At 48.0% G+C, this 23,119-nt stretch overlaps 10 protein-coding genes across 10 annotated transcripts; 5 read left to right on the top strand and 5 right to left on the bottom strand.

The window, feature by feature from the left end:
• Positions 1–196: 196 nt before the first annotated feature.
• On the bottom strand, positions 197–1,052 carry FOBCDRAFT_233852 (uncharacterized protein). The gene is made up of 2 exons (XM_059609946.1): positions 646–1,052; positions 197–592 (listed from the first exon to the last, which is right to left on the bottom strand). Exons 1-2 carry the CDS (start codon positions 829–831, stop codon positions 287–289), a joined length of 492 nt encoding a protein of 163 aa, XP_059466270.1. The 5' UTR covers positions 832–1,052; the 3' UTR covers positions 197–286.
• A 555-nt stretch (positions 1,053–1,607) lies between these two features.
• Positions 1,608–2,658, top strand: FOBCDRAFT_265631 (chaperonin 10-like protein; the record flags this gene model as incomplete). The annotated part of the gene is made up of 2 exons (XM_054707621.2): positions 1,608–1,828; positions 1,894–2,658. 2 exons carry the CDS (start codon positions 1,608–1,610, stop codon positions 2,555–2,557), a joined length of 885 nt encoding a protein of 294 aa, XP_054563596.1. The 3' UTR covers positions 2,558–2,658.
• Positions 2,659–3,372: 714 nt separating this feature from the next.
• On the bottom strand, positions 3,373–4,428 carry FOBCDRAFT_233854 (uncharacterized protein). Its single transcript, XM_031192959.3, has one exon. The coding sequence runs from the start codon at positions 4,371–4,373 to the stop codon at positions 3,456–3,458; it is 918 nt and encodes a 305-aa protein (XP_031031805.2). The 5' UTR covers positions 4,374–4,428; the 3' UTR covers positions 3,373–3,455.
• A 1,102-nt stretch (positions 4,429–5,530) lies between these two features.
• On the top strand, positions 5,531–8,611 carry FOBCDRAFT_281722 (uncharacterized protein; the record flags this gene model as incomplete). The annotated part of the gene is made up of 1 exon (XM_054707622.1): positions 5,531–8,611. The coding sequence occupies one exon, from the start codon at positions 5,531–5,533 to the stop codon at positions 8,609–8,611; it is 3,081 nt and encodes a 1,026-aa protein (XP_054563597.1).
• Positions 8,612–8,823: 212 nt separating this feature from the next.
• On the top strand, positions 8,824–9,665 carry FOBCDRAFT_233855 (uncharacterized protein). Its single transcript, XM_031192962.3, has one exon. It carries the CDS (start codon positions 8,942–8,944, stop codon positions 9,584–9,586), a length of 645 nt encoding a protein of 214 aa, XP_031031808.2. The 5' UTR covers positions 8,824–8,941; the 3' UTR covers positions 9,587–9,665.
• A 1,343-nt stretch (positions 9,666–11,008) lies between these two features.
• FOBCDRAFT_245442 (amidase signature domain-containing protein) lies at positions 11,009–14,314 on the bottom strand (the record flags this gene model as incomplete). The annotated part of the gene is made up of 4 exons (XM_031192963.3): positions 11,009–11,172; positions 11,228–11,984; positions 12,046–12,180; positions 12,563–14,314. 4 exons carry the CDS (start codon positions 14,312–14,314, stop codon positions 11,009–11,011), a joined length of 2,808 nt encoding a protein of 935 aa, XP_031031809.3.
• A 600-nt stretch (positions 14,315–14,914) lies between these two features.
• FOBCDRAFT_245444 (major facilitator superfamily domain-containing protein) lies at positions 14,915–16,760 on the top strand (the record flags this gene model as incomplete). Its single annotated transcript, XM_059610685.1, has 6 exons — positions 14,915–15,096; positions 15,149–15,356; positions 15,411–15,427; positions 15,481–15,583; positions 15,630–16,534; positions 16,577–16,760. The coding sequence occupies 6 exons, from the start codon at positions 14,915–14,917 to the stop codon at positions 16,758–16,760; spliced, it is 1,599 nt and encodes a 532-aa protein (XP_059466271.1).
• Positions 16,761–17,348: 588 nt separating this feature from the next.
• On the top strand, positions 17,349–19,010 carry FOBCDRAFT_265634 (uncharacterized protein; the record flags this gene model as incomplete). Its single annotated transcript, XM_031192966.3, has 3 exons — positions 17,349–17,415; positions 17,465–18,120; positions 18,170–19,010. 3 exons carry the CDS (start codon positions 17,349–17,351, stop codon positions 18,986–18,988), a joined length of 1,542 nt encoding a protein of 513 aa, XP_031031812.3. The 3' UTR covers positions 18,989–19,010.
• Positions 19,011–19,278: 268 nt separating this feature from the next.
• Positions 19,279–20,898, bottom strand: FOBCDRAFT_192592 (NADP-dependent oxidoreductase domain-containing protein). Its single transcript, XM_031192967.3, has 7 exons — positions 20,736–20,898; positions 20,264–20,685; positions 20,135–20,199; positions 19,953–20,081; positions 19,786–19,901; positions 19,562–19,725; positions 19,279–19,506 (listed from the first exon to the last, which is right to left on the bottom strand). Exons 1-7 carry the CDS (start codon positions 20,780–20,782, stop codon positions 19,433–19,435), a joined length of 1,017 nt encoding a protein of 338 aa, XP_031031813.1. The 5' UTR covers positions 20,783–20,898; the 3' UTR covers positions 19,279–19,432.
• A 1,103-nt stretch (positions 20,899–22,001) lies between these two features.
• FOBCDRAFT_254243 (Endoribonuclease L-PSP/chorismate mutase-like protein) lies at positions 22,002–22,588 on the bottom strand. Its single transcript, XM_031192968.3, has 2 exons — positions 22,421–22,588; positions 22,002–22,371 (listed from the first exon to the last, which is right to left on the bottom strand). Exons 1-2 carry the CDS (start codon positions 22,530–22,532, stop codon positions 22,061–22,063), a joined length of 423 nt encoding a protein of 140 aa, XP_031031814.1. The 5' UTR covers positions 22,533–22,588; the 3' UTR covers positions 22,002–22,060.
• Positions 22,589–23,119: the final 531 nt, after the last annotated feature.

The following is a 23,119-nucleotide window of genomic DNA, read 5'->3' on the forward strand; positions in this document are numbered from 1 at the left end:
AAGAAGAGATATGGAGGGATTCCTTTGTTAGATACATCGTGAACACAAAAGGTTTGGTTTGGTGGGTTGATAGCATGTAAGTGAAGCGAGGGGAACCTTCCACACTGTAGCATATTAGTATCATTGTTTGAACAGAAAAACCTCTGAATCACGGTCGGCATTGTGCGGCCCATTCAGATAATGTTGACTCCATTGCGATTTGTTTACAAAATGTGACCAGAGCCGAGGCTCAGGTAACTAAGTAGACACCCCAAGACAAAGGTCTCTCCGATTCCTCTTGACCTGGTTACTCGTGAAGGTACTTGACCTCCTTTCCGGGATTCGGCTGCTGAACCAGACCAAGTTGCTGAAGAGCCGTCAAAGCTCCCTCCTCTCCAGTTTCATCCACAATAAGCCCATCCTTGAGTGTGAAGATAGTCGTACCAGAGAAGTACATCTTCTTGCCCGTATTGGCCTTCTCCAACGCGCCAACGGCAAGATCATGGAAAGCAACTCCAGTATGGGTACCGCCTCCGATCCAACGACCGACCACATACGGCCCGCTTGCAATCAGCGGGTGCTGGTAGGCATGGAACGAGATGTCTGGAAATGCCTATCGATATGGGGTTAGTTACTAAGTCAACAACTTTGTATGAATCTGCTTGCCTCTTTGAACTCCGAGAGCATCTTTTTGGCATTCTCCTTTCCATATCGTGGGCCATGCATTGGGTAGTTGATGACGAAGTCATCAGCGCAGAGCTTGTCGACGATCTCAGGATTGCCTTTGCCCCAGTACTCAGTGAAGTACTCCTGGATAACCTCCAGGTTCTTTGTCTCCTCTTGAGTAGGCATCGTGCTGCTGATTGTTGCTGTTGGTAGGTAAAAGTGTTGCTGTTGTACTTGTACGATTGATGCTGCAGAAGACTGTTCCTGTTGTCAAGAAGGAGGGTACGGTTCTTATAGTGATATTGGCAAGCAATATGTGAGAGGCAAGTTCACTTTGTTACTAAACGAATCTTCGCAATTCATCTTGTGTATTGACCATACCCAAAGATTCCGACTTGGTAATTGGTCGCTTCTGGAGCAACGTAGCCTCTTTGCAAACTTTATGCATGAATTCGGAGCCAGCGAATGTATGGGTCAATGGAGTCGTCAGGTCGCGATAAACAATTGCGCTAGAGAGTAATTGGGTAATTCAATAGCAACGACTAGGAGTTTTCCGAGAGGCGAAATGAAGAATCTCTGCAATTGGTTAATTCGAAAGCAACATGTCACCGAAATCACATCATAGAGAAATGGTGCAACAAGACTCCACCTTGATTGGTCACATCAAGAGCAAAGATCCACCTTTGGCAGCTCTGACCTTGCTGCAAGCGGGAACTAAGACGGTAATGCACTGTAATTGTCCGAGAACCAGTGCCGTCTCTGACAGCACACAGGGCCGCCGGGAAGGATCTGGCGCGAGGTGGGAACTTGAGTTGGTGATAATCTTGCTAGCCTGTAAAGACTGACAGGACCAGGTATATATCTCTTATAAATAGCCACCAGTCGTAGGATAGACCAGAACAGCTCAACTCCTTCGCAAGCCTCAACAACACCACTTCTTGTATCTGCCAGTCACCCCAGCCATGTCATTAATCACCGTATATCGTGGAACCCGAAGTGGGAGGGTTCAAGAAGGCACGGTTCTATCGCCTGGTCCCCCAAAAAGGCATCAAGTCATAGTTCGCATCACTCATTCTGGTCTTTGTGGTACCGACGAGCACTACAAGTGTCAAGACATGGTTCTTGGTCACGAGGGAGTTGGCATAGTCGAGTCAATCGGCAATTCTGTAGTAACCCTAAAAGTGTAAGTAACCTAAGCGCGATCTTATCCTCGATACTGGACTTCTGCTAACGCGTCCCTCTATGCAGCGGAGATCGAGTCGGTTGGGGTTACTGTCACGGTAGCTGTCTGAACTGCGAGTATTGCGATCAAGGCCAAGAGCTCTACTGCGAACAGCGACAGTTTTATGGCTTCGATGAATTCGATCAGGGCTCCTTCGCGACCTATGCAACTTGGAATGAGCACTTCCTCTTCCGTATCCCGGAAAGCATCCCGTCTGCAGAAGCAGCTCCTTTGATGTGCGCTGGAGCAGCCGTCTATTCCGCTCTACGCAGCGCAGGAGTCCAGTGGCATCATCGAGTGGGTGTTCTTGGCCTCGGTGGACTAGGCCACCTTGCTGTTCAGTATGCCGCCAAGATGGGATGCCATGTCACTACTTACTCGCACTCGTCTGGCAAAGAAGAAGCAGCACGAAACCTGGGGGCCTCGGACTTCCAAGTGCTGGGAGATACTTCCACTTCTAGTCATGCCGTTGATTGTCTGCTTTTGACTGGTTCTCAGCAACCAGATTGGTCCCAAGCTCTGTCGCTGGTTCGACGGGGTGGCGTGATAAGTGCTGTTACTGTGGATTCATCGGAGCTGCGATGCTCATATGGGGAGGTTCTGATGAACGCGATGCGGATCCAGGGAAGCCTGCCTGCCGCCCCAACGTCCAACGTGAGATGCTCAACTTTTCAGCGCTCCATGGAATAAAACCGATCATCGAGACCTTTCCATTTACCGAGTATGGCATTAATGAAGCGATGGAGAAGCTTCGTCAGGGTAGGATGCGATATAGGGGCGTCCTAGCTATGGAAGCTTAGTTAGGGTCTCCAAGTAACGACTTGTATAAATAATATAAACCGTATCTCCGTCTACAGAAAATGTGGAGATCATAGATCCTGCTGTTGCTGTCTTTAAGATCCCGTCACGACTCGGGATCCCGAATGATGAAATGCTTATGATGCAATATAATCAAGCTACATCGAATTTCCTCATTATCACTTTTGCGATGTATTAATTTACACAAAGGAAAAATACTAATATGAGACTTTTTAGGAGATTGTCTAATCTGATCTAAAGAATAATCTAAGTTCCGCAAGTAGTTTGCTATATGAGCAACCTATGGATGGCATAATGGCCAGAAGCCCGCGTCCTCTCTCCAGAGCCAGATCACCTAGCTAAGCTCAACTTGGCCAGCAACTTAGTTGTGTTCCCGCGAAATTAGAGCTTGGGCCCCGGGCGAGTCTTCGGTTTAGGAGGAGGAGGCATCGGTTGTGCTTGAGAAGGCATTTTGCTTGCTAATAGTTGCAATGGAAATAATATGTATATCTTCGAGCAGTCCAGATTGACAGTATCTTCAGAGGCGAAGTTGAAAAGGACGTGGGTATGTTAATGCGGTAATTGGGTTTTATATAGACCTCAAGCTTCTCTGATTCACTGACGTACGACCATTAGCACATGTAACAATCACGAACTACACAATGTTCACCAGCTATTCACTGTTAGTGGCAAAGCTGTAAATTTGGTACCACGCAACCATCACAAGCGATTAATATTAAGAATGAAAAGGCTACTATTCTGGCAAATATTCCCTTCATTACATACCCCTTCAGCCAAGGTGCTGCCGGATCTCTTGTTGCGTCCATTCCCAAAGCTTCTCGCGGGCGTCCTTATCCTGGCTCAGTTTGCTTCCTTTGCCCGTCACACCAACAGGATGGTAGAAAACACCAGTTTCAGCTTTGGGATCAGTCATTGCCCACAACTGATTCAGGGCACCCTTCGCAGAGTCAACAGCGATCAAGCTCATCACGAGCCTTGTAATCGTTCCTATGATAAGACTGCTACTGATAATCGGTGCAGTGAGGTTCGTGTGTACGACTCCTGGGTGGATACTGATGACTTTGATCTTGGGATATCGTTCGGCAAGGGCTGCGGCGTAGTGGACGTTTGCAAGCTTCGATATCGCATAGCGCGACTGCGTAGAGAAGCTAGACATGGTGGTCTTGAATTGGTCGAACTGGTATGGATTCTTTGGAGACATAGACTCTCCCATCGAAGAAACGAATACGATCCTCACATCAGGATTAGTCTTGGTGGTCTCTTCCAGAGTGGGGAGAAGAAGATGGGTGAGAAAAGCATGACCCATATGGTTCGTGCCAATCTGGATCTCGTAGCCTTCCTCAGTGAGGCCTTCTGGAGTCATCATAATGCCAGCATTGTTGACAAGAATATCAAGTCGAGTGGAGGACGACTGGAACTCTTTGGCAGCAGATTTGATACTCGATAGAGAAGCAAGATCAAGGGCTAGAAAAGAAACAGCATCCGTGTTGGAGCCTTGTTGCAGTTCGTTGACGGCTTGGTCGAACTTTGCTTTGCTGCGACAAGCGAGGAAGATCCTGGAAGGTTCATGTCTCAACAGCTGGCGAGCGGTCTCGAGTCCCAGTCCTGAGTTCCCTCCAGTGATGAGGATGATCTTGCCCTTCAGGCTGGGGATATCAGTGTCTGGGGAAAATTTAACAGATCCCATTTTGTCTGAGAGATAATGGCTGTCGAGCAAAATGGTCGCAAGCGCGTTCTAATATGTTTGGCAATGCCGGGCTCGGAATCTTAATTCATCCCGTATAGTTCTCTTAACTCCGATGCTAGGCTCTTTTGGCATGGTTGTTGCATAGGGGTCGAATCTTCGGCAATTGCGAAAACTCTATTGATGGTGACATACAAGTGGGGACTTTGATAGGCTTCTGACCACTAAGATTTCATTTGTCTAAAAGTGGAATAAGGGTTGCAAGCTTGTATATAATAAGCCGTGACGAGATCGAATGGCGTAGGAACGAGGCAACTGTACATTTAAGACTCTATGTTATTTCGTAGCCACGACGCTGCAACAAGCCAGCATCTGCTATCAACTCTGCAGCTCTATTACTTATAAACCGTAAATAGCGCGTTTTTCAATCTTATTAATTAGGCAAGTAATTCGTAACAATCCTCTCTTTGCTTCCTATTTAATGTCCGACCCGGAAAACGACCTCGAATAAAATCGATTACTCCATGGGAATAAAGGTTAGGATAATCTATTCTGTAAATAGAGAGTCGTAGAAGAATGGCAATAGCAGTTTTCGATGACGTGCCCCAGCATAGGCTATGCACAGCGAGCAATAGTACAAGAGCAGAGAACCAGAGGAGCTGAAATGATGATTGTCATGTTTTATAGGCCGAAAGAGGTGCGATGTCTTATCTAATAATTGCGCCAATAAATGCCGATGGAGTGAGTGGTCACCACTTGAATGTAAGCCAGTAATGGACCCCTGTCAGCGGCATTGTACTATCTTCAGCTCGCCAAAAGATGTAGAATCAGCCCGTATTCTGACAAGGCGTTGCGGAAGGCAGTCTGCAGTACGCCGATGGCCACGTATATTTGCACTTTTGATGCAAGCCCCGGCCAATCCAGATTCGCATTAGGCAACCTACATTTATCAGCTGCGATAAATAAATGAGGGGTAACCATTTCAACCGGCACCGCTTTCCTCTTCATTTCCTGCAAAGTTGAGGAACCTCGATATCGCTTTCGCTGAACATAGTTGTCTAGCGGGTAATACTACGGCTGTCAACCTCTACAGTCCGTTAACTCACCCTTATCGGAATTTCGGCCTAACTATCGTAGCTCTTATTCCAAACGATTCAGTCATGGCTGATGACTGGGACGCAAGCGCGATTGCGGCTGTAGCGGCTTTAATAATCGCGCTCTTCGCGCTCCTAGTCGCTGTTGCTCAGGCACTGCAACAGTACTTGATCACTGGTCAACTCATCCGTCTTTGTGATAGCGTCGTGTTTGGTCCTCTGCCTGGCCAGGGCTACCGCGTTTGGCAATTCTCTCAGTTTCGCTTCCGAGTACTGTACTCAATTCCTCAGATCAATCTCGAGGCTGATCTATGGCCAAAGGAAAGCCCGCATATCAAGTCATATGCCATTGGGGAGGAGATGCTACCTGATCTCCAACCAGATTCACTAGTTGACTACTCGGCGTCAAGCTCCTCAATGGAAATTGTGTCCAATTGTAGAGTACATATCAACACGATGGACACGGCAGTTAGAGGCTCACAGACAAGGAGTGAAGCTTGGAGTTCCTCAGATCGCTCCCATTACACTTGGTGGCAGTCTTTGGGAATCTGGATGCGCCGCAAATTTGAAAGGATACGCTCAGTCATACCACAGACGAGCGGCGACTCCTGGAGTTCCTCAACTGGTTCTGACTACACTTATTGGGATTTCTTGGGCATCTGGCTGCGCCGCAAGTTTGGCAGAATCCGCTCAATCGTACCGCTGGCAAAAAAGGAACAGCCAGCCCCTGACTCCAATGACGCATCCGTGGGCGAGGCGTCCTGGGTGTCCTTCTGCAAAGCCATCAACAGGTCATGTGGAGGGTCAGTAAGATACCGTTCTGTCACTTATGACGCCGACCGATGTCCCTCTGATCTCGTAACGGCACCGATGCAAGTTTCTATGAGGGATATTGCCGTGATGGGGTTGACAGCGGGCATGAAGATCACAGATTGCTCATTCAAGGAAAAGTCTATTTCGATGCAAGGCGCCATTGGCACGATTACTAGCTCCAATCATCCGATTCTCGGGCCGATACTTCATTTCACCCCTAGAGCTACCACCTCACCCTTGCCTCGCTCTCTGGCTCAATGGAGTGACGATGATAGAGGGGTTGTAAATAAAAGCTGGCTGGCTCGAACATGGGATGTCTGTACTGTTGCAAAGGTGCCTTTCAACTCGCTAAAAAGACGTACCACTAGACGTCTTGACGACCGATGGACGAGTTATCAAGAGCCCGACCAGTTTTCCAAGAAGCAAAAGCACAAAAGAGCGTTCAATATGGCTGGGATCGTTCCAGTCGATGTAGATCGACGCCAAGGCCGAAAGAAAAAGAAGGCGAAAGTCAAGAAATCAGGGAGGACAGGAGCTACTGTGTCTGTGTCAGTGAATCGCCGGCCCCAAGACGGGAATTGGACCATCATACAGCCGAATCCACCCCCTCAAACAGCTGCAATGGAAGGTAATGGGAACAAAGAGAAGGCCAAAGAGGTCCAGACAGGAACTGGGGAAGACAATGAAAGGCACGCGACACCGTTACATCAACTGGCGTCGGCCACTGAACTCAACGCACTAGAAGAACAAGATACAGCTCCCGCAAAGGAATTCCACCAGCAGGTCCCCAGAGACGACTCAACCTCCCAACAGGCCCAGCCAAGTGGTCAAAGTCCGGTGATAGAAACGACGCCCGAAAAGCATCCAGGCCAATCTAATAACTCGACTCAACACGGTACTAAAGGGAAGGAGCAAAGTGATGATATCCAAGCAACACCCGTTCCCGAACCATTGGTACAGGGCCAGCCAAACATGGGAGAATCAACGCTCAAACTGGAAGAAGGTGAAGGTCAATCTCAGCGTACCTCGTTAAAGCCTGACGAACAGAACGTAGCCGCTCCCCAGACTAGTGTAGGCGGCTCCCCGGCCATCTTTGGAAGGCCAGTCACTCGTCTGCTCCTGACACAGACACCGCACTGGGATGCATTGCCAGAGGAGAGCCCGCAAGACTCGGCTCGCCAAGAACCGGACATACGCGAACCACGCAGAAAGGCCACAGTCGAAGACGTACCAGATAGTGGCGATGAAGTAGCATCTGAGTCCGAAAGACCGCTAGCTTCGGAGACACTGGACCGAGGCCTTGCGGCCAAGAAGCGACAAGAGAAGAGGAATAAGCGCAGCCGAAAGATACAGAAGGACAAGGCTATCGTGGAGGAGTCAAGGACGAGCGATAGCAGACCCCAATTCCTACTGACGTACCCGGGAGAAGGACTAGGCTCAGAGCCATCAAACCCAACACCCGAAACAAAAGAAGATAAAGCTCACGCGAGAGAAGCGGAACGACGGCGCAGGAGGGAAGAGAGAGAGCTTGAGCGCGACAGACGAAACAAATCGCGAGGAAACGTCGTTTCTCTCAATCGGATGGACATGTATTGGTTCTGCCAAGTGGACATCTACCAGGGCTTCTGGGCTACACCGTGGAGGCCCGACGTACCTATACAGACATCACTAGTTGGTGCTGTCACTGTAATTCTGGAAGCGTTGCTAGGCTTTCTGGAAGAGAATGTCAGCTTGGTTTATTGCAATCCGAACCGCTACTGGACAACTCGAGACTGGATCACATACGGTGGCATATCATATCCGGCTTATGCAAGTAATGCCCGTGGCGGCGTTATTGCTCGAGGTTCATACAAGGGTGTCCGAGTTCCAGCTTTCCAGTACACCGTTCCAGCGCTCGAACTTCTCTATTCATACGAATGGCAGGTGTCGAGCTACCTACACGATCAAGAGCGCTATTGTGAAGAGCTCAATATCGAACTAATGCGAATCGACGCCTGGCTGTCCTATGTTGGCCGCACTGACAAGATCGCGAACGGACCCACAGACCTATTGAAGGGAGCGCCGGCACTTGTGCAGCTGCTTCAGGCCGATTTTGAGGTGGATTTCATGAACATTGACCTCTCAGCTAAGGAGGGTGGTCATCAGGATATACAGGGTCTTGCTGACAATGTGATGGACTTTCTCACGGACGAGGAGCTTGATGAGGCTGAGCAACTATATATACTTGTTGCTTTGCTCCGTGCCGTCAAGGTATGCCAGTGCGTTTTGGCCGGCTCTAATACTCGTGAGATGGAGGAAATCCTGATGAAGGATGTCCAGGCGCATCTCGTCTGAGACTCAGCGCTGCGATAACCGATAGAAAGTGGGAGTCGTGACAAGAAGTAGTAATGACGCTATTGGGGTTTTACGACGAAAGTCTTTCATTGAATGAACTGAACTGGGCGTTGTCTTTTGTTTCATGAGTCTGACCATTTTCGGACTACCCTAAACGTCACGAGTGTCTTATCGTTACTTCCAAATTGGGTAGTTTTACAGATAACGAACCCCGCACCGTAGCGAAACATAAGCTCTTCAGATTTCTCACAATCAACAACTCTGTACATCGCACCCCTCTAAGGCCTGGCGCAGCAATTAAAATACAAAGCTCCTGGAATCAAGGCAAAGATGAAGTTCACCTTGTTCTCCGGCGTGTCCAGTCAGCCACCTCTACCAGAGAACCCACTATCCGAGCCCTTTGAACTTGTCGCTCTTCCTGGACCAGACATTTGGAGAACTCCATCTTGCGCTGGGGGGCGCGATGATTTCAGCGGGCCCATCTATGCAACCCCCATCCCTCTAAACTCATTCAAAAGCGCCAAAGTCACCATCTCCTCAGACTTTCCTGGAAATTACTCTCAAGGAGGTCTCATCTTGTTCATGCCCGAGTCCATCCCAATTACTCAAACCGATTCTCAACTGCGACTCGAGGAATCACCACGAACATGGATCAAAGCTGGAATCGAGAAAGTGGACGGCGAACTTTTTGCATCCGTCGCTGCTGCGAAACCGTACTCGGACTGGAGTTTGGTCAAGCTGAGCGAGAGCTCTGCTACCTTTGAGATGGAGAAGGCAAAGGGATCACTGTGGATATATGTCACGGGTCAGGATGGTAAGAGAACGCCAGTGAGAAAATTGACCTGGGTGGTTGACGTGGCTCCTGAAAATGATATCTGGATTGGCGTTGCGGCTTGTATGCCGAAGGGTGATGAGAGTCAGAGCGGCGGAATGTTGAAAGTGCAATTTCGAGACTTTTCTGTCTCAACCGAATAGTCTAGCGACCGTAAAAACTAGGCATCATATTGTATATAAATAAGTGGTTATTGCCTATTGCGAGAATATTTTACTGGGACGTGGCATAAATCATCGGTCAAGGTTACACCTTACCAATGGCAAGGCGAGTGAATACCAGGGTGAACGGCCATCCAGTTCTTGAAAAGGTCACAGCCTCCAAGCCTTTCGACCGTCATTCCGTAGCATCTTTCATCGCCGTTATCTTTCCATATGCAATGGCTTTGACTACACAATTGCAACATGTCATTCAAAGCTTTAAGGAATATAAGAATACTGTTCAATTTATGTGCTGTATTCGCTCACGTATTCGGCAGAAGCTTAGCAGTGTCTCTTTGTTCATGGAATCTGTTCAAGTGTTCTCTATATATGCCCAAAAACTCAAGTGATAAAAGGCGAACAGTAGCTCGTAAGTCAATTAACTGGAGATTATAGAAAGGCGTCGGAAAGCAAGACTACCCGTCGTACAAGAATGACGGCTTTCAGCACCAACTAACACTGGATTTCGGTCAAGTACATCTACTCGCCATGAACAACATGCAACGTGAGCTCTTTCCCCTTTATATCATCTTGATCTGGGTATTTATCATTGTCTATTGTCTTTCCTTATGCATCACCATCCTCAAGTACATCCGTGTTCTCCTGGACCTTTTCCACACCACCGTGTATTACTGTATCATTCCAGTAGGCGTCATCGCATTTCTCTTCTACCTGTTTCGTTTAGCGGCATAGGTATCTCAGTCACTGGCCTCTTACCGATACAGAGATTGAAGATCCTCAGTTTTTAACATGAACTTTTGGTTAGGCTTTCTCACTGGGCTCTGGTTTATGTATGCCTTTATGTCTCCCAATATTCTTCTTGGGCATTTCATAAACTTGTTCTTTCATGTGTCTTGCCTGTTGTTTCTTTACAACTGTCTTCGTCTGATTAAGGAGGCCGTCCAGCGATTCGTGGGTCACAGGACATGAGCCAAGATACCGTATGATAGCTCACTGATGAAGAACGTTTGTTGATACAGCCATAAGGCTGAGGGGTTGATTCAAGGAAACTTCAGCCCTAATATGCTGTCTTAGGGATCAGAGGAGGCAAGAAACCTTAGGATATAAATCCTCAGAGATGAAAGTATTTAGGTAATTTAGCCTAAGATTAGGAGATTCCGTACCAAGTTTATTTCAGCACACTCTTCTAAAGTTGTAACTTTTCTTGCTTCCCAAGGCCTGCCCAATACATTGATCTTTTTAGGTAGCGAGCGGAAAGACTACTGTAGAACCACTGAATGTAATGGAATTAACTCAAGGTTATGGGTTGGGATATATGGGTACACCTTCCGACTCTCAACAAGGCGGCCAGTAATCACTGCTGAATAATAACAAACTACACCTGTTTGCACTCGTTAACAACCATTACCTAAGGGGCTCCTTGGCAAAAGGAGCAGACACATTTTGTGAGACCTGTTCCTCTGTCCACTCCCAGAACCGTTTAGCATGGCCAGTCCCTCCTTCAGCCTCCGTCTTTGATCCTTTTACCATTGCAGGGAGTGCATGCCATAACCTTCCCCATGGTGAAACTAAAAGGTCGTCAGGTCAGCGAATCCACAAAAGAGCATCACTTGGACCACTTACTGAATCTGCCTGAGTTCTCAAGAGTCACTTCAGGAGAGAACCCAGCAAAGATATTAACATATCCGCCATAGCGCGGGGGATAGAAAACAGTTTTTCGAAGGATCCAAGTCAGAAATTTACCCTGTGTGCGCCAAAGCTCCGAGTCGAGATTGCCGGGGTTAAGCGGCACAGAGATAATACCGTCGCTCTTGTGGCGTGCAGCATATTCCGTGGCATGGTAGTAATTGCCGAGCTTGCTAATTGCATATTGTTGAAACAGGCTCTGCTTGTTGATAGATTTGACTCGTTCTATGTATTTCTTCGTGGAAGTCCAAAAGGCAGCAGTGGATGATGCCCAAACTACGTGAACAGTCCCTGGTGTAGATGTCTTTGCAGTATTGACCAACACGGGCGTCAATCTCTGGGTCAGAGCAAAGCTACCAAGGCAGTTGACTCCTAACTGCAGTTCGTAACCTTGCTTGGACTTGGAGCCATATTCAGGGAAGCCGACGCCTGCATTATTAAAAAGAACGTGAAGCTTATCTTCCCTGCTGATAAATTCTGCAGCCGCTGCTTGAACACTATCGAGGTCGGCGAGGTCTAGCTGAATGCAGATCAATTCGCCTCGTGACTCTGGAAAGGCAGCTTTGATCTCGTCACGAGTCTTTTCATTTTTTGTAGTTGTTCGCGCGAACATGTAGACTTTTGCATTCTTGCTGTAGACCATCTTGGCGATTTCTTTCCCGACACCAGTATTTGAGCCTGTTATGGCAACTACCTAGAATTCGGAAAGCAAACATCAGCGAGACTTCTGGTGGAGATCACCGATAGCGACGTACTTTGCCCTTGAGATCAGGTAAATCATTTTCTGTATATCTTGGGCTGCCGGCAAACAAGCTCTGGCGCACAATGTTGAATGCGGCTGCCATACTGTCGTTCTTGTTCAGTCGTTTTGTGTAACACTCGAATGCACTCTGGTGATTGACTAAGTTGTAGCAGGCTATTTATCAATTTCCTGTCATGGCAACGCCTGTTCAGTCGATGATGTACTCTTTCAAGGACATAATGATCGACAGAAGCACTCGGAAGCTAATCTTGAGTTGTCGAAGCGCAACTGAAAGCGCTAAAGATGATTCGTCAGACGCAGCATGGTAGACTGCTAGCTCCAACTTTAATCGTGGGCTTGGACCGAGGTATGACGTCTCCTTCTAATCGTCACTTGTCTTGCTTCTACGCTCATCCTTGTACGTCAAATCAATTAAATCTTGGTGCATACAGAGATAAGATAAACAGGCTCTAATATAGTTCACAAATACAACTCATCAGGGTCACAAATAACTACTGCAGCTTCAATACATCCTTCAACAGCGCCAGCGCCCCAAACAACTCGTTGTCATGATACTTCCTCGCAACGATCTGAAGATTAATCGGAGCGCCAGTAAAGTCCGACTTTTCCCACATCTTCTTCACCTGTCCACAAGCCTCACTCAACGGCTCATATCCACCAGGATACTTCTCACTTCCCTCCACCTTGACAGGTGTAGGTATGACGACACCAGGATAATCCACAAGGTTATACAGCGATGTATAGTTCCAGAAGAACGCTGTGTCATGACCTGATGCAGGTCCGATGAATGCAGGTCCAATAAGTATATCCACGTCTTGATCTTCCCAGCTCTTTGCAAATGCCCAGCGAAATTCATCTCTCTCCCGACGCATGAGACTCAAGTCAACAGCTGTCTTCATACCAAGTGGCTCTGCATCCTTCCAGATCCACTCACTGAGAGGGTGGATGGGCTCTCCCGTAGCTTGAATGGCATCCCTTGTTGGCTTTCCACCGTCAGGCCAATACATGCGTCGAATCTTGGACCAAGCACCTGCCGAATCAAACACTTTGAACTCCTTGAGCTCAATAAAATCTTTGTATCTTGGATCACAGAGCTGCTCTCGTGCCCAGGCCAGAGCCTTGACAACTGGAGGTTGAGGAATGATAAATCCATCGTCGTTGACAAAGCCGATCTTCAAACGACCATTGATGGGAGTTTTGAGGCCATTCCAAGGGATAGGAACCAATCTCGGGTCCTTTAAATGTGGTTTGGACGACAAAACACACTGCATCAATAGATCCATATCTCTCAAGCTCCGGCACATAGGGCCAGCCGAGGCCAGAACAGTCAACTCAGCTGGAAACGGCATTGCATCGAAGCCTCTCATTGGCATTGTGTATGAAGTTGGCTTGAATCCATAAATGCCGCAAAAGGCAGCAGGACCACGGATACTACCGCCGATATCAGTACCAATGCCGAGTACAGAACCTTTCATTGCAATAAGGGCTGCTTCACCACCGGTCGATCCACCTGCTGAGAGGTTGATGTTGAAAGGGTTGAGGGTACGGCCCCAAAGTGAATCAGTTTCCAGGTGCATAATGGTTTGCGGCTGGTTGGTCTTGCAATAGAACACAGCGCCGAGACTTCTCAGAATTGCAACCATGTCACTGTCCGTTGTATCCTCTCTCAAGCTTGCCAGGCAACCTTGAGAAGACAGCGTTCCAGCTATGGCCATGTGTTCTTTGATGCTGATTGGCAGTCCATGCAGAGGACCAATGGGTTTCCCGTGCTTGGCCATGTACTCATCGAGTCCTCTTGCTTGGACAATGGCTTCATCCATGAGCCACTGCGTTAGGCAACAGGTGAGTTGATGTGCGATGATAGAACGTTTGGCAAAAGCAGTGGCGACTTCAACAGCCGAAAATTGACGGCTGGCGAGTGCTTGTAGTAAACCAACAGCATCGTAGTCTTCTGTGATGCGAACCTCATCTTCAGTGAGGATGCCGCAGGAAGCAGGGATATTGGAAACGTCTAGAGGGGGATTGACGATTAACTCGGCAGGGAGGTAGTACTCCAAAGGTACTTTGGCCTTGATGGTGTCGATAAGAGCAGCCCGTTTGGCTTCAAAAGCAGCTGTTCCGCGAGGAACAGGCTTTGGCTGAACAGTGAATGAATTGCCTTGCTCTGGATCGTCGGTGGCTCTCACTTGAACAATGGAGGTATCTTTGATCCTGGCTTGTGGCTGAGAAAGCGAAAGAGGGGCAGGTGAAATAACGTTCATGATGGATTAAGGAAGATGTCGGATAACAATTGAGGTATTCAAGGATGGTGAACTTCAAATGTAAAGATACAGACAGATCAGATAGATTGAAAGATGAATTCAAGTATTAATACTACTTACGATTGCACTGGGGCGATCATCTCGTTCCTCTCGCCCGCCCTCGACCTTCATTCTGAGTTTCGGAATTGCATTCCTTGTCTCTTAGGGTAGGTCGACGCGAGGATCTGTCGCAAATACACATCATTGGGCAGAGTCAACAGCCCAACTTAGCTCAAGCCCGCGTCCCACCTTGATGATAAGACTGACCATTCATGTGTATTTGCGCCATCATGTTGCATGGATGCATCACTAGCTTATCCGCCCCCCTCCTGATTAGCTTTTAGCGGGGAAGCGAATCTCGGAAACGAAGATAAACTGCCTAGCTATCGGTATTCACAGCTTCATCATATCAGCCATATCATCTTTGCTGGGTAGATAGTCAAGTCATGGGTATATATTGGCAGGCCTCAACGCGATTCTGTCGATCTGGTCCGCCTGCATCCATCAGACCTTTACCAATCCGCTTTTCTTTCAGTTTCAGCCTACCCCGCCAGCCCAACAATGACCGAATCTATCAGTATCCCTGGTACTGTCCACCTTGTGGATCTGGACCATGACATGCATGCTCGCCATGCCAGTTCATCTGCCGACATTGTCCTGAACCCGACTCCATCCAAAGACCCCAATGATCCGTTAAACTGGACTCCCCGTCGCAAGTTACTCTCACTGATTTGTCAGAACCTGTACGCCATGACGTGTACTTCATCGTGTCATAAGACAACTAACAATACGTAGATACACCTGGTTCGCAGGTTTTGCAGTGTCTACCGTCTATTCAGTCCTCGTACCCCTCTCCGCTCAATCTGGCGTTTCCATCGCAACTCTCAATGAAGGAACGGGCTACATGTTCCTTTTTCTTGGCTGGAGTCTTCTTTTCTGGCAGCCTTTCTCTTTGCGCTATGGCAAACGCTTGACGTATCTGATCTCTGTCCTTGGTGCAATAGTAAGTGACCCGCGCTGTAATCCTTGTACATATTTCTGACACCTTATTGCTTAGGGCACCAGTATTTGGAGGTTGGTCTCTGATCTTGAACCTGATATCTATCCTTTGACTAACAGCCTTTTAGTGCATATGTAAAAAGCAATGGCGAGTGGCTGGCAAAGTGTATTATCCAGGGCTTCTTCATTTCTCCCATTGAAGCACTTCCTGAGATCTCAGTTACCGATATCGTAAGTGCCCAAAGCTACTGATCGAAGCCTCTGCTGACGCGCTTAGTACTTCACCCACGAGCGCGGTACATACATGGGAATTTATTCGTTTGCCCTCGCTGGCAGCAATTACTTTGCCCCAGTTGTCTGCGGCTTCATCGCCGATCACCAGGGCTGGCAGTGGGTATTTTACTGGCCAGCCATCTTCTTGGCGGCTGTATTCGTCTTCCTCTTCCTGTTTATGGAAGAGACAAATTATACCCGGGAACCCGTTTCTGAGCTCACTCCTGAGGCTTCTTTCTCCCAGGGTGAGATCAAGAATGAAAAGAGTGATTCCGTAGCTGCAGACACGCCAGCTGCGGAGAATGGCGAGGTTTACAATACCCCGAAGACCTTTATCCAGAAGATGTCGCTTTGGCAGCCGTCGCCGGGACAAGGCATGCTCACACGATCATGGCGATCATTGAAGTATCTGACCTGGCCTGTTATCTTCTATGCCGGTTTCTCCTACGGTTCATATCTCATCTGGTTCAATGTCCTCAACGCCACGGCCTCATTAATTCTTTCAGGAGAGCCCTACAACTTTAGTCCATCCATGGTGGGCCTAAGCTATCTTGCTTGTTGTGTTGGTGTCGTCATTGGAGCCGTGGTCTCTGGCAGACTCAGTGATATTCTGACCATCAAGCTTGCCCGCCGCAACGGTGGCATCATGGAAGCCGAAAGCCGCCTTTGGCCCTTTGTTCTCTGTGTCGTCATGGTACCTTCTGCACTGATTCTCTGGGGCGTCGGAGCCCAACATGGAGTCCATTGGTTTGGACTTGTGTTTGCGATGGGATGTCTCGCCTTCACCAGCGCTGTAGGCGTCACTCTCAGCGTCAACTATCTCATCGATAGCTATCATGGCATCAGTGGCGATGCGATCGTTACTGTTATTCTCATTCGCAACACCATGTCTTTTGCAATTAGCTACGGGTAAGTCTTATTCCGACGTATCTTGTCAATAATTGCTAACAGCTTGAGTAGTATCACCCCTTGGATAACTCATCTTGGGTACCAAAACTGCTTTATTTCAGCAGCCTTTGTCGGAATGGTAGCCTCCTCTGCGTTTATCATCATGATGGTTTATGGCAAGATGTTCAGAACTCGTAGTGCTGAGAAATATTATCAGCTGGCCGAGGATGGTCAAGCAAGCCACTGATTGTTAGATGGCAACATTATTTGCCGACTGGAGTGTAATCAAGTATGATAATTGCGGGTAGCTTGCAAATGGAAGAACATGAGATGTAAATCTTAATTGATGTAGGACCAAAAATATGCTCTAGCTCCTCAGATGCGTGATTCCACAAGTCCCCATGTCCACTATTCTGTTGCCAGTTCCTTCCACCCTACGCTGATAAATCTCATAGTTGTCCTGATAACAGCATCCAGTCCATGAAGATATGCAACAAGGAACTGATTGGGCGAATGGGATCTTGATATCGGCTATCGTTATGCCAAGCGTTTGGCAGGATAACCACCCATGTTAACCCCGCATCTCAAGAACTCCACCAAGAAGCTATCGTCCAGTTATGTTGGAGATGATCAGCCCCAGATAACGCTGACGCACGCGCCAGGAACCAAGTAACCTGTTTAGGACAAGATGTCCCTGGTCACACGCCAACGTTGGATTCAAATAGCGCTTGAAGCTCCCTTGCCTACTACCGACTCCAATAAACCCCTTTCTAAACTTTATGAACGTCCCCGCCCTCAATTTCTCAACCAAGGTCTCCCGACCAAAGATGCGACGATGACCGATAAAATCAACAACGGTACTGCGCGGAAGAAGTTACGCACAAAGACTGGCTGCTTTACATGTAAGCCGACAGTATGCGGTCCATCGTGTTGCTAACATTTCGCAACCAGGTAGACAAAGACGCAAGAAATGCGATGAAAAGTCCCCAATCTGCGACTTGTGCCGATCTTCTGGGCGAAGATGTATATGGCCATCACCAAGCGATTTACTCGATCGTCGTTACTCCCACCATTGCGATTCACGGCACCAAGATCGGAGCCTTAAAGAACAGCTACAACAACACGAAGATGACATTGGGAATTCCTTGATACCCAGCAGCAGCAATCACCCCGTACAGAGTGCCATCTCTTCCTACAGCTCATCAACTATTTATGAGACGAATTCTGTTTGTCCATTGGACCTCTTATCGCAAGCCGCCACAGTGCACCGCGTGCTCTCTAACCACCTAGAGCTCCGCGTCTCCGACCACTTCTCTGATAAATACTTTTCCCTCCTACTACTACCGGACTGCTACCGCGGATTCCACGACGGCTGGCTTACTGAAATCAAGCAGCTCATGGTGACTCACAAGAGCTTGTACTACTCAGTCTTGGCTTGTGCTGCATCACACATATTTCTCACCGACTCCGTGTGGGAAATGCACCCTATTGCTTTATCCTATTACGCTGAAGGGGTGAAAGAACTTCAGCTTTTACTTGGGAAAGTTTCTCAATATGAGAACCACGACGCGCTTCTCATGTCTGTGATGCTGCTTTATCTCCACGGGGTATGTCCTCCAGCGATAATGATACAAAGTCAATCACTGACATCAAAAGTGCCTGGGATGGGGCACGCATAGTGATGTTGCACAGCACGTCAATGCCGCGACTCGTATAGTCACTTTGAGATTGCTTAACAAGCCGGTCGGCATTCAACGACTGTTCGACAGACTCGCCCTCGAAAGTGTCATCTACCAGCAGTTCCTACTCTCAACAGGCCTATGGTCAGAAAGCAGTCAATGTGACTTTGTGTTCAACCCAGATTTCTGGGATAGTGTTGAGAAACTTCTCGACAGGTCCACACTCTTGTCAGGAGCGCCTTGGAATGTTGAAAGCCCTATCTTAGGGGTACCGTTGTCTTTCTTTCGTACCACCATAATCTTACGGGAATGCTACCGTTCAGGTGTTAGTCTGGATCCTGCAGTCCTCAGCCGGATACAGCATGAGGTACAAGGCTGGGAAGCACAACTCTGCGATCCGGACTCTGAATCTATTCACAGCTCCACTGATACAGTTAAAAAGATACCCAGCTCAACAACCAGGGACGAAACATACTTATATGCGATAGTTGCCTCTCTCCTGCTTGAACAGATTACTGAGTATGGAAGCAGAGGAACTATGCCATCGGTAGTGTCCAGGGACAAGTGGCAGATAAGACTGTTCTTACGAATTCTCAACAGCCACCAAGGCAGCCGAGAATGGGCCAGATCATATGCGGGTAATTGGCCAGCGTATACCTTGGGAGTATTTCTTTCTGCACCTGAAGATAGGCTGGTGGTGAAGGAAGATCTTGAGAGGTCGTGGGAGGTTACAAGAATGACCTATGCCCTGAGGTATTGCCGTGATCTAGATATAATTTGGAAGTCGAGATTGTAGTAGGTGATGAAAATTCAGAAGATATGATGTCAGATCGGGCACGCAGCAAATAGCCATATGCTTCGCTGTTGCGCGCCGTCTCTTGGAGAGAAGAATACCCTTGATAGAGTCGAAGGCGTATTGAGTGGACTTTCGGTTATTCATCGATATAAGGGCATTGACGAGTATAACAACCTTTTTTCAGAGGTGGTCGTCATCACTTGAAGCGCGAAAGCAACATCATCAAGTCTGCGGATAATCTAGTGACAGACTGGGAGAGCTTGGACGTAATGTAACAGCGAAACTGCAAATCTGGCTATGGCGTTTCGAATTGACATCTACCTATCATTTTATGTGAACCTTCATAAATCACTGGTTTGAGTCCCAAGTACGCATGCCCGATACACACTTCTTCATAAGACGAGAAAATAAGTCGAGCGCTTCTATATCTACTTTTATTTTTGTTTAAATAATGACCTGGTGGGTGGCAGGCTTCTCATCCTCATGGCCGAAGATGTTGACATCCCACCGAGGCTTGTCTATTGAGAGATGGTCAGCACTGAACTTGTTGAGGGTAATCAAGATTAGACTTACTAGCGACATAAGGAACGTTGTACCGGCGCTGCTCCTTGCCAACCTGCTCAATCTCGCGGATATCGTCCTCAGACAAGTCGATCTCCTGGAAGTTCTCGGCAATACGCTTAGGTGTAACAGACTTGGGGATGACACTGTGGCCACCAACCTGAGCCCAGGCGAGCCTGTTGGGCAAACACTGTGTTAGCCATGTAAAGCAGTGTCACATGCCGATGGTGACTTACAGGACTTGTGTAGGTGAGACGGGTTGACCCTTCTCCTTGGTCAATCGCTCGGCGACGGCCTTGATCTCGGGGTAGGTGAAGAGGAGGGGAGCGTTGACCATGTTGTTACCGAAAGCCTGAGACATCAATTAGCGTCGAAATATTGAATCTCATCTGCACCAACTTACAGAGTATGCGGTAACGTGGATGTTCTTCTCCTTGCAGTAGTCAATGAGATCCTTCTGGATCAGGAGAGGGTGGCGCTCGATCTGGTTAACAGCAGGCACAACTCCAGTGCCCTTGATAATTGCCTCGAGCTTCAGGTCGTGTCAGTTGCTTGTTTCGGTATAACAGAAGGGAAATTACTTACGTGCTCCTTGGTGTGGTTGGAAACACCGACAGCGCGGGCCTTGGACTTGGGCAGCTCGGTCACGGCTGTACATGTTGAGGTTAGCCGCGTGCATCAATAGCCTAGGTATATTATATAATCTAAACTCACCCTTCCATGTGTCGACGATGGAGATGCTGTCATCGATGACGACGTCACCATCGGGCTGATTTCCTCCGGTGAGAGGGAACAGATCCTGACCAATGGGAGCTCCCGAGTTCTTGAAAGAGACGGGGAAGTGGATGAGGTAGAGGTCAAGGTACTCAAGACCGAGCTCTTGCAGACAGTCATCCAGAGCAGCCTCGACCTGCTTGGGGTCGTGCTGCGAGTTCCAGAGCTTAGAGGTAATGAAGACATCCTCTCGCTTCAGGCCAGGGATCTCAGCAAAGGACTTTTTCAAGGCCTCGGCGATTTCAGGCTGGTTTCCGTAGACCTTGGCCAGATCCAAGTGTCTGTAGCCAACCTTGAGGGCCTCGTAGACACCCTGACCGACCTCACCGGGGGAGGCTTGCCATGTGCCGTATCCCAGGAGACTGGAAACAATTAGCTCATTCTTCTCCACTCGCTTTGCGGGTTCACTTACGGGATCTTGGCACCAGTGTTGAGAGTGAAAGTCTTGCCTTGAGACATGGTGAAATTGAGTGTTTTGAAGGGTATCTGAGATGAAAGAATGAGAAAAGAAAGTCGGGACAGTATTTATGTTTGAGGAGACAGGAATATTTACACCAGCTCAACCCCGCTATCTAGGTATGTATGACTGATGGATCTGCGAAAGGACGCTAGAGCGCACTACTCGAAGCGCTCCAATCTTGGCTCTTTATGGCCGCCTACTAGCTCTGGAATGATGGAGATTGGCGACGCTGCTCGACTAAGATTGGGGCAAAGCAAGATCACGAGCAAGCTCCCCGCGGTGGAACTCAACGCAATATCCGCCTCATTCATGTTCGCAGACCCAAAGTTTGAAAGTGTCAACCGGTCCAATTAGATATCCGCCAAGGCAGAAGTAACAAGCTGGACCTAGACCACCTCTATATTTTCCACGGCGGTATCAAGAGTCCTGTCATTGGTGGTTCAGCAGCCACCAACGGCCGATGACTTTAGTAATCGATTTCAGCCAAGTATCCAAGATTCATAGTGCTCAAGGCCAAATAGCAAAGCGCCTTGGCAATCCAGTAATCAACAGAAGCGGCTTGCCGCGCGTAGCTGCCTACTTTACTTGATAGACGCTGGCCCTGTTGAAGCTGAACCAGCCACGAATGGCGTTTTGCATGACTTCAATGTTTGAAGCAGTGTTCACCGACGTCCCAGAGCAGAAACAAGAAGCTCATGGGCTTCCTACTTATCAGTCCTTGTGCCGCCGCCTTGTATTATGAGATGCGACCTCGATATCAGTTATTTCATACCAAGTTTCCAAATTATGCCTCAAGCAGCTGGCCCAATCAGTCTACTTTTCCTCAGTCTCAAATTTTCAGCATCTCTATAATGACGCACTTGTAATTGGTTGCAATCCCCGATTAGATCGTTTTAGGACTAGATCAATCTGATTAGCCCGAGACATGACGATAACGATAACAAATTAAGAACAAAGAAATGCCTAGCAAAGGTCGCAAAAACAAGATATATTAGTAATGAGAAGAATAGACTTTTATTTCTTCATCGACCCAAGTTACGAACCCTTCTACCAGCCAGGAATAGAAGCTCTCGTTAAGTCGCTTCCCGAAATGAGTATCAACCATACATCTTATAGCCCTCTGCACATACGCCCAACGACAGTAAGTCTGGAGACTAAGATACCCAGAAATGACTTCGATGGTGAGATTTTACAAATCAGCGTTTGGCGATTTGAACACTGGGTGATATTGTACTCAATTTTAAGATCTGTCTATTCAGTATACTCAACCATCACATTTACTTCTCTTCTCGGTCTTTAGGGACATGCGCGCGCACTTCGATCTCTACTCGCATGTCGTCAAGAGCCAGGCGAGGGACCCCCAAGGCTGTCCAGGTCGGCTGATGATTCGGGCAGTACTTCTTGAGGCAGCGAACCATTGTTTCAATTGCCTCGTTGTTGCAGGGCAGGTGGTGTGACCTTAAAAAGAAAACATCCTCCCAACCGCGACTACCTGCTGCCTTCAGAGCACATTCGACATTGTCAAATGCTTTCTCTATTTGTATCACAACATTCGGGTCGATTTTCTCAGTCTCTCGGTCCCAACCACCTGATAGCACCTCAGCAGCCATTCTTCCATTTCTAGGAGGAACCCATACCTTGCCCAGAACATTCAATGATGTCTCCGACACGGACGGCTTGGCTATACCAAAGGTCCTTCTTGGCGCGCTCGCCATAACCTTCATAGGACGTGTAGGTAAGGTGAGACATAACTGTAATAACTTGGTTTGTCGAGTTGTTTATGCTGCTGAGCTGTGAGAGGAGGAGGTAGAAATCGTGAAATAAGGAAAAGACCTCAGTCAATTACATAATGGAACACACTACCGAGGTAAAGGATGACAAATGCGGTTAAGCGGGTAACGTTGATAGACTAACTATACCTAAGCTGGTATAAAAATCTAATCAGGCTTGCGTAAACCTTAGAGATGCTAAGTATTTAGCCCAGGTGCTTCAGGGTAAGTAATACTCTCTTGTCAAAAGAGGCAGCTCTCGTAATAGGTGATCCTGTATGGCAAAGGGAAACAAGAGAAATCATTTAGAAGATCTGTAGTGCCTTCCACCCGGAGGTCAAAATATAGACAGCTAGGCTCTCTTCGAGTGCAAGGTCGATTATCTGTGACAGCTCTACCGTCGCCGGTACATCAGGAAGTTTGAGTAGTGGCGGAGGATCTTAAACGTTATTTTGAGTCAATCAGGGCCAGTTTAGCTCGGATTTCCATCTGAGATGGAGATACAACTTGCCTTGCTAGAACCTGATGGATACACTGCTTGGATGATTATGTTAGATTGGAACCTTG

Source organism: Fusarium oxysporum, chromosome XI, assembly GCF_013085055.1.
Source record: "Fusarium oxysporum Fo47 chromosome XI, complete sequence".
Classification (NCBI taxonomy): Eukaryota; Fungi; Ascomycota; class Sordariomycetes; order Hypocreales; family Nectriaceae; genus Fusarium; species Fusarium oxysporum.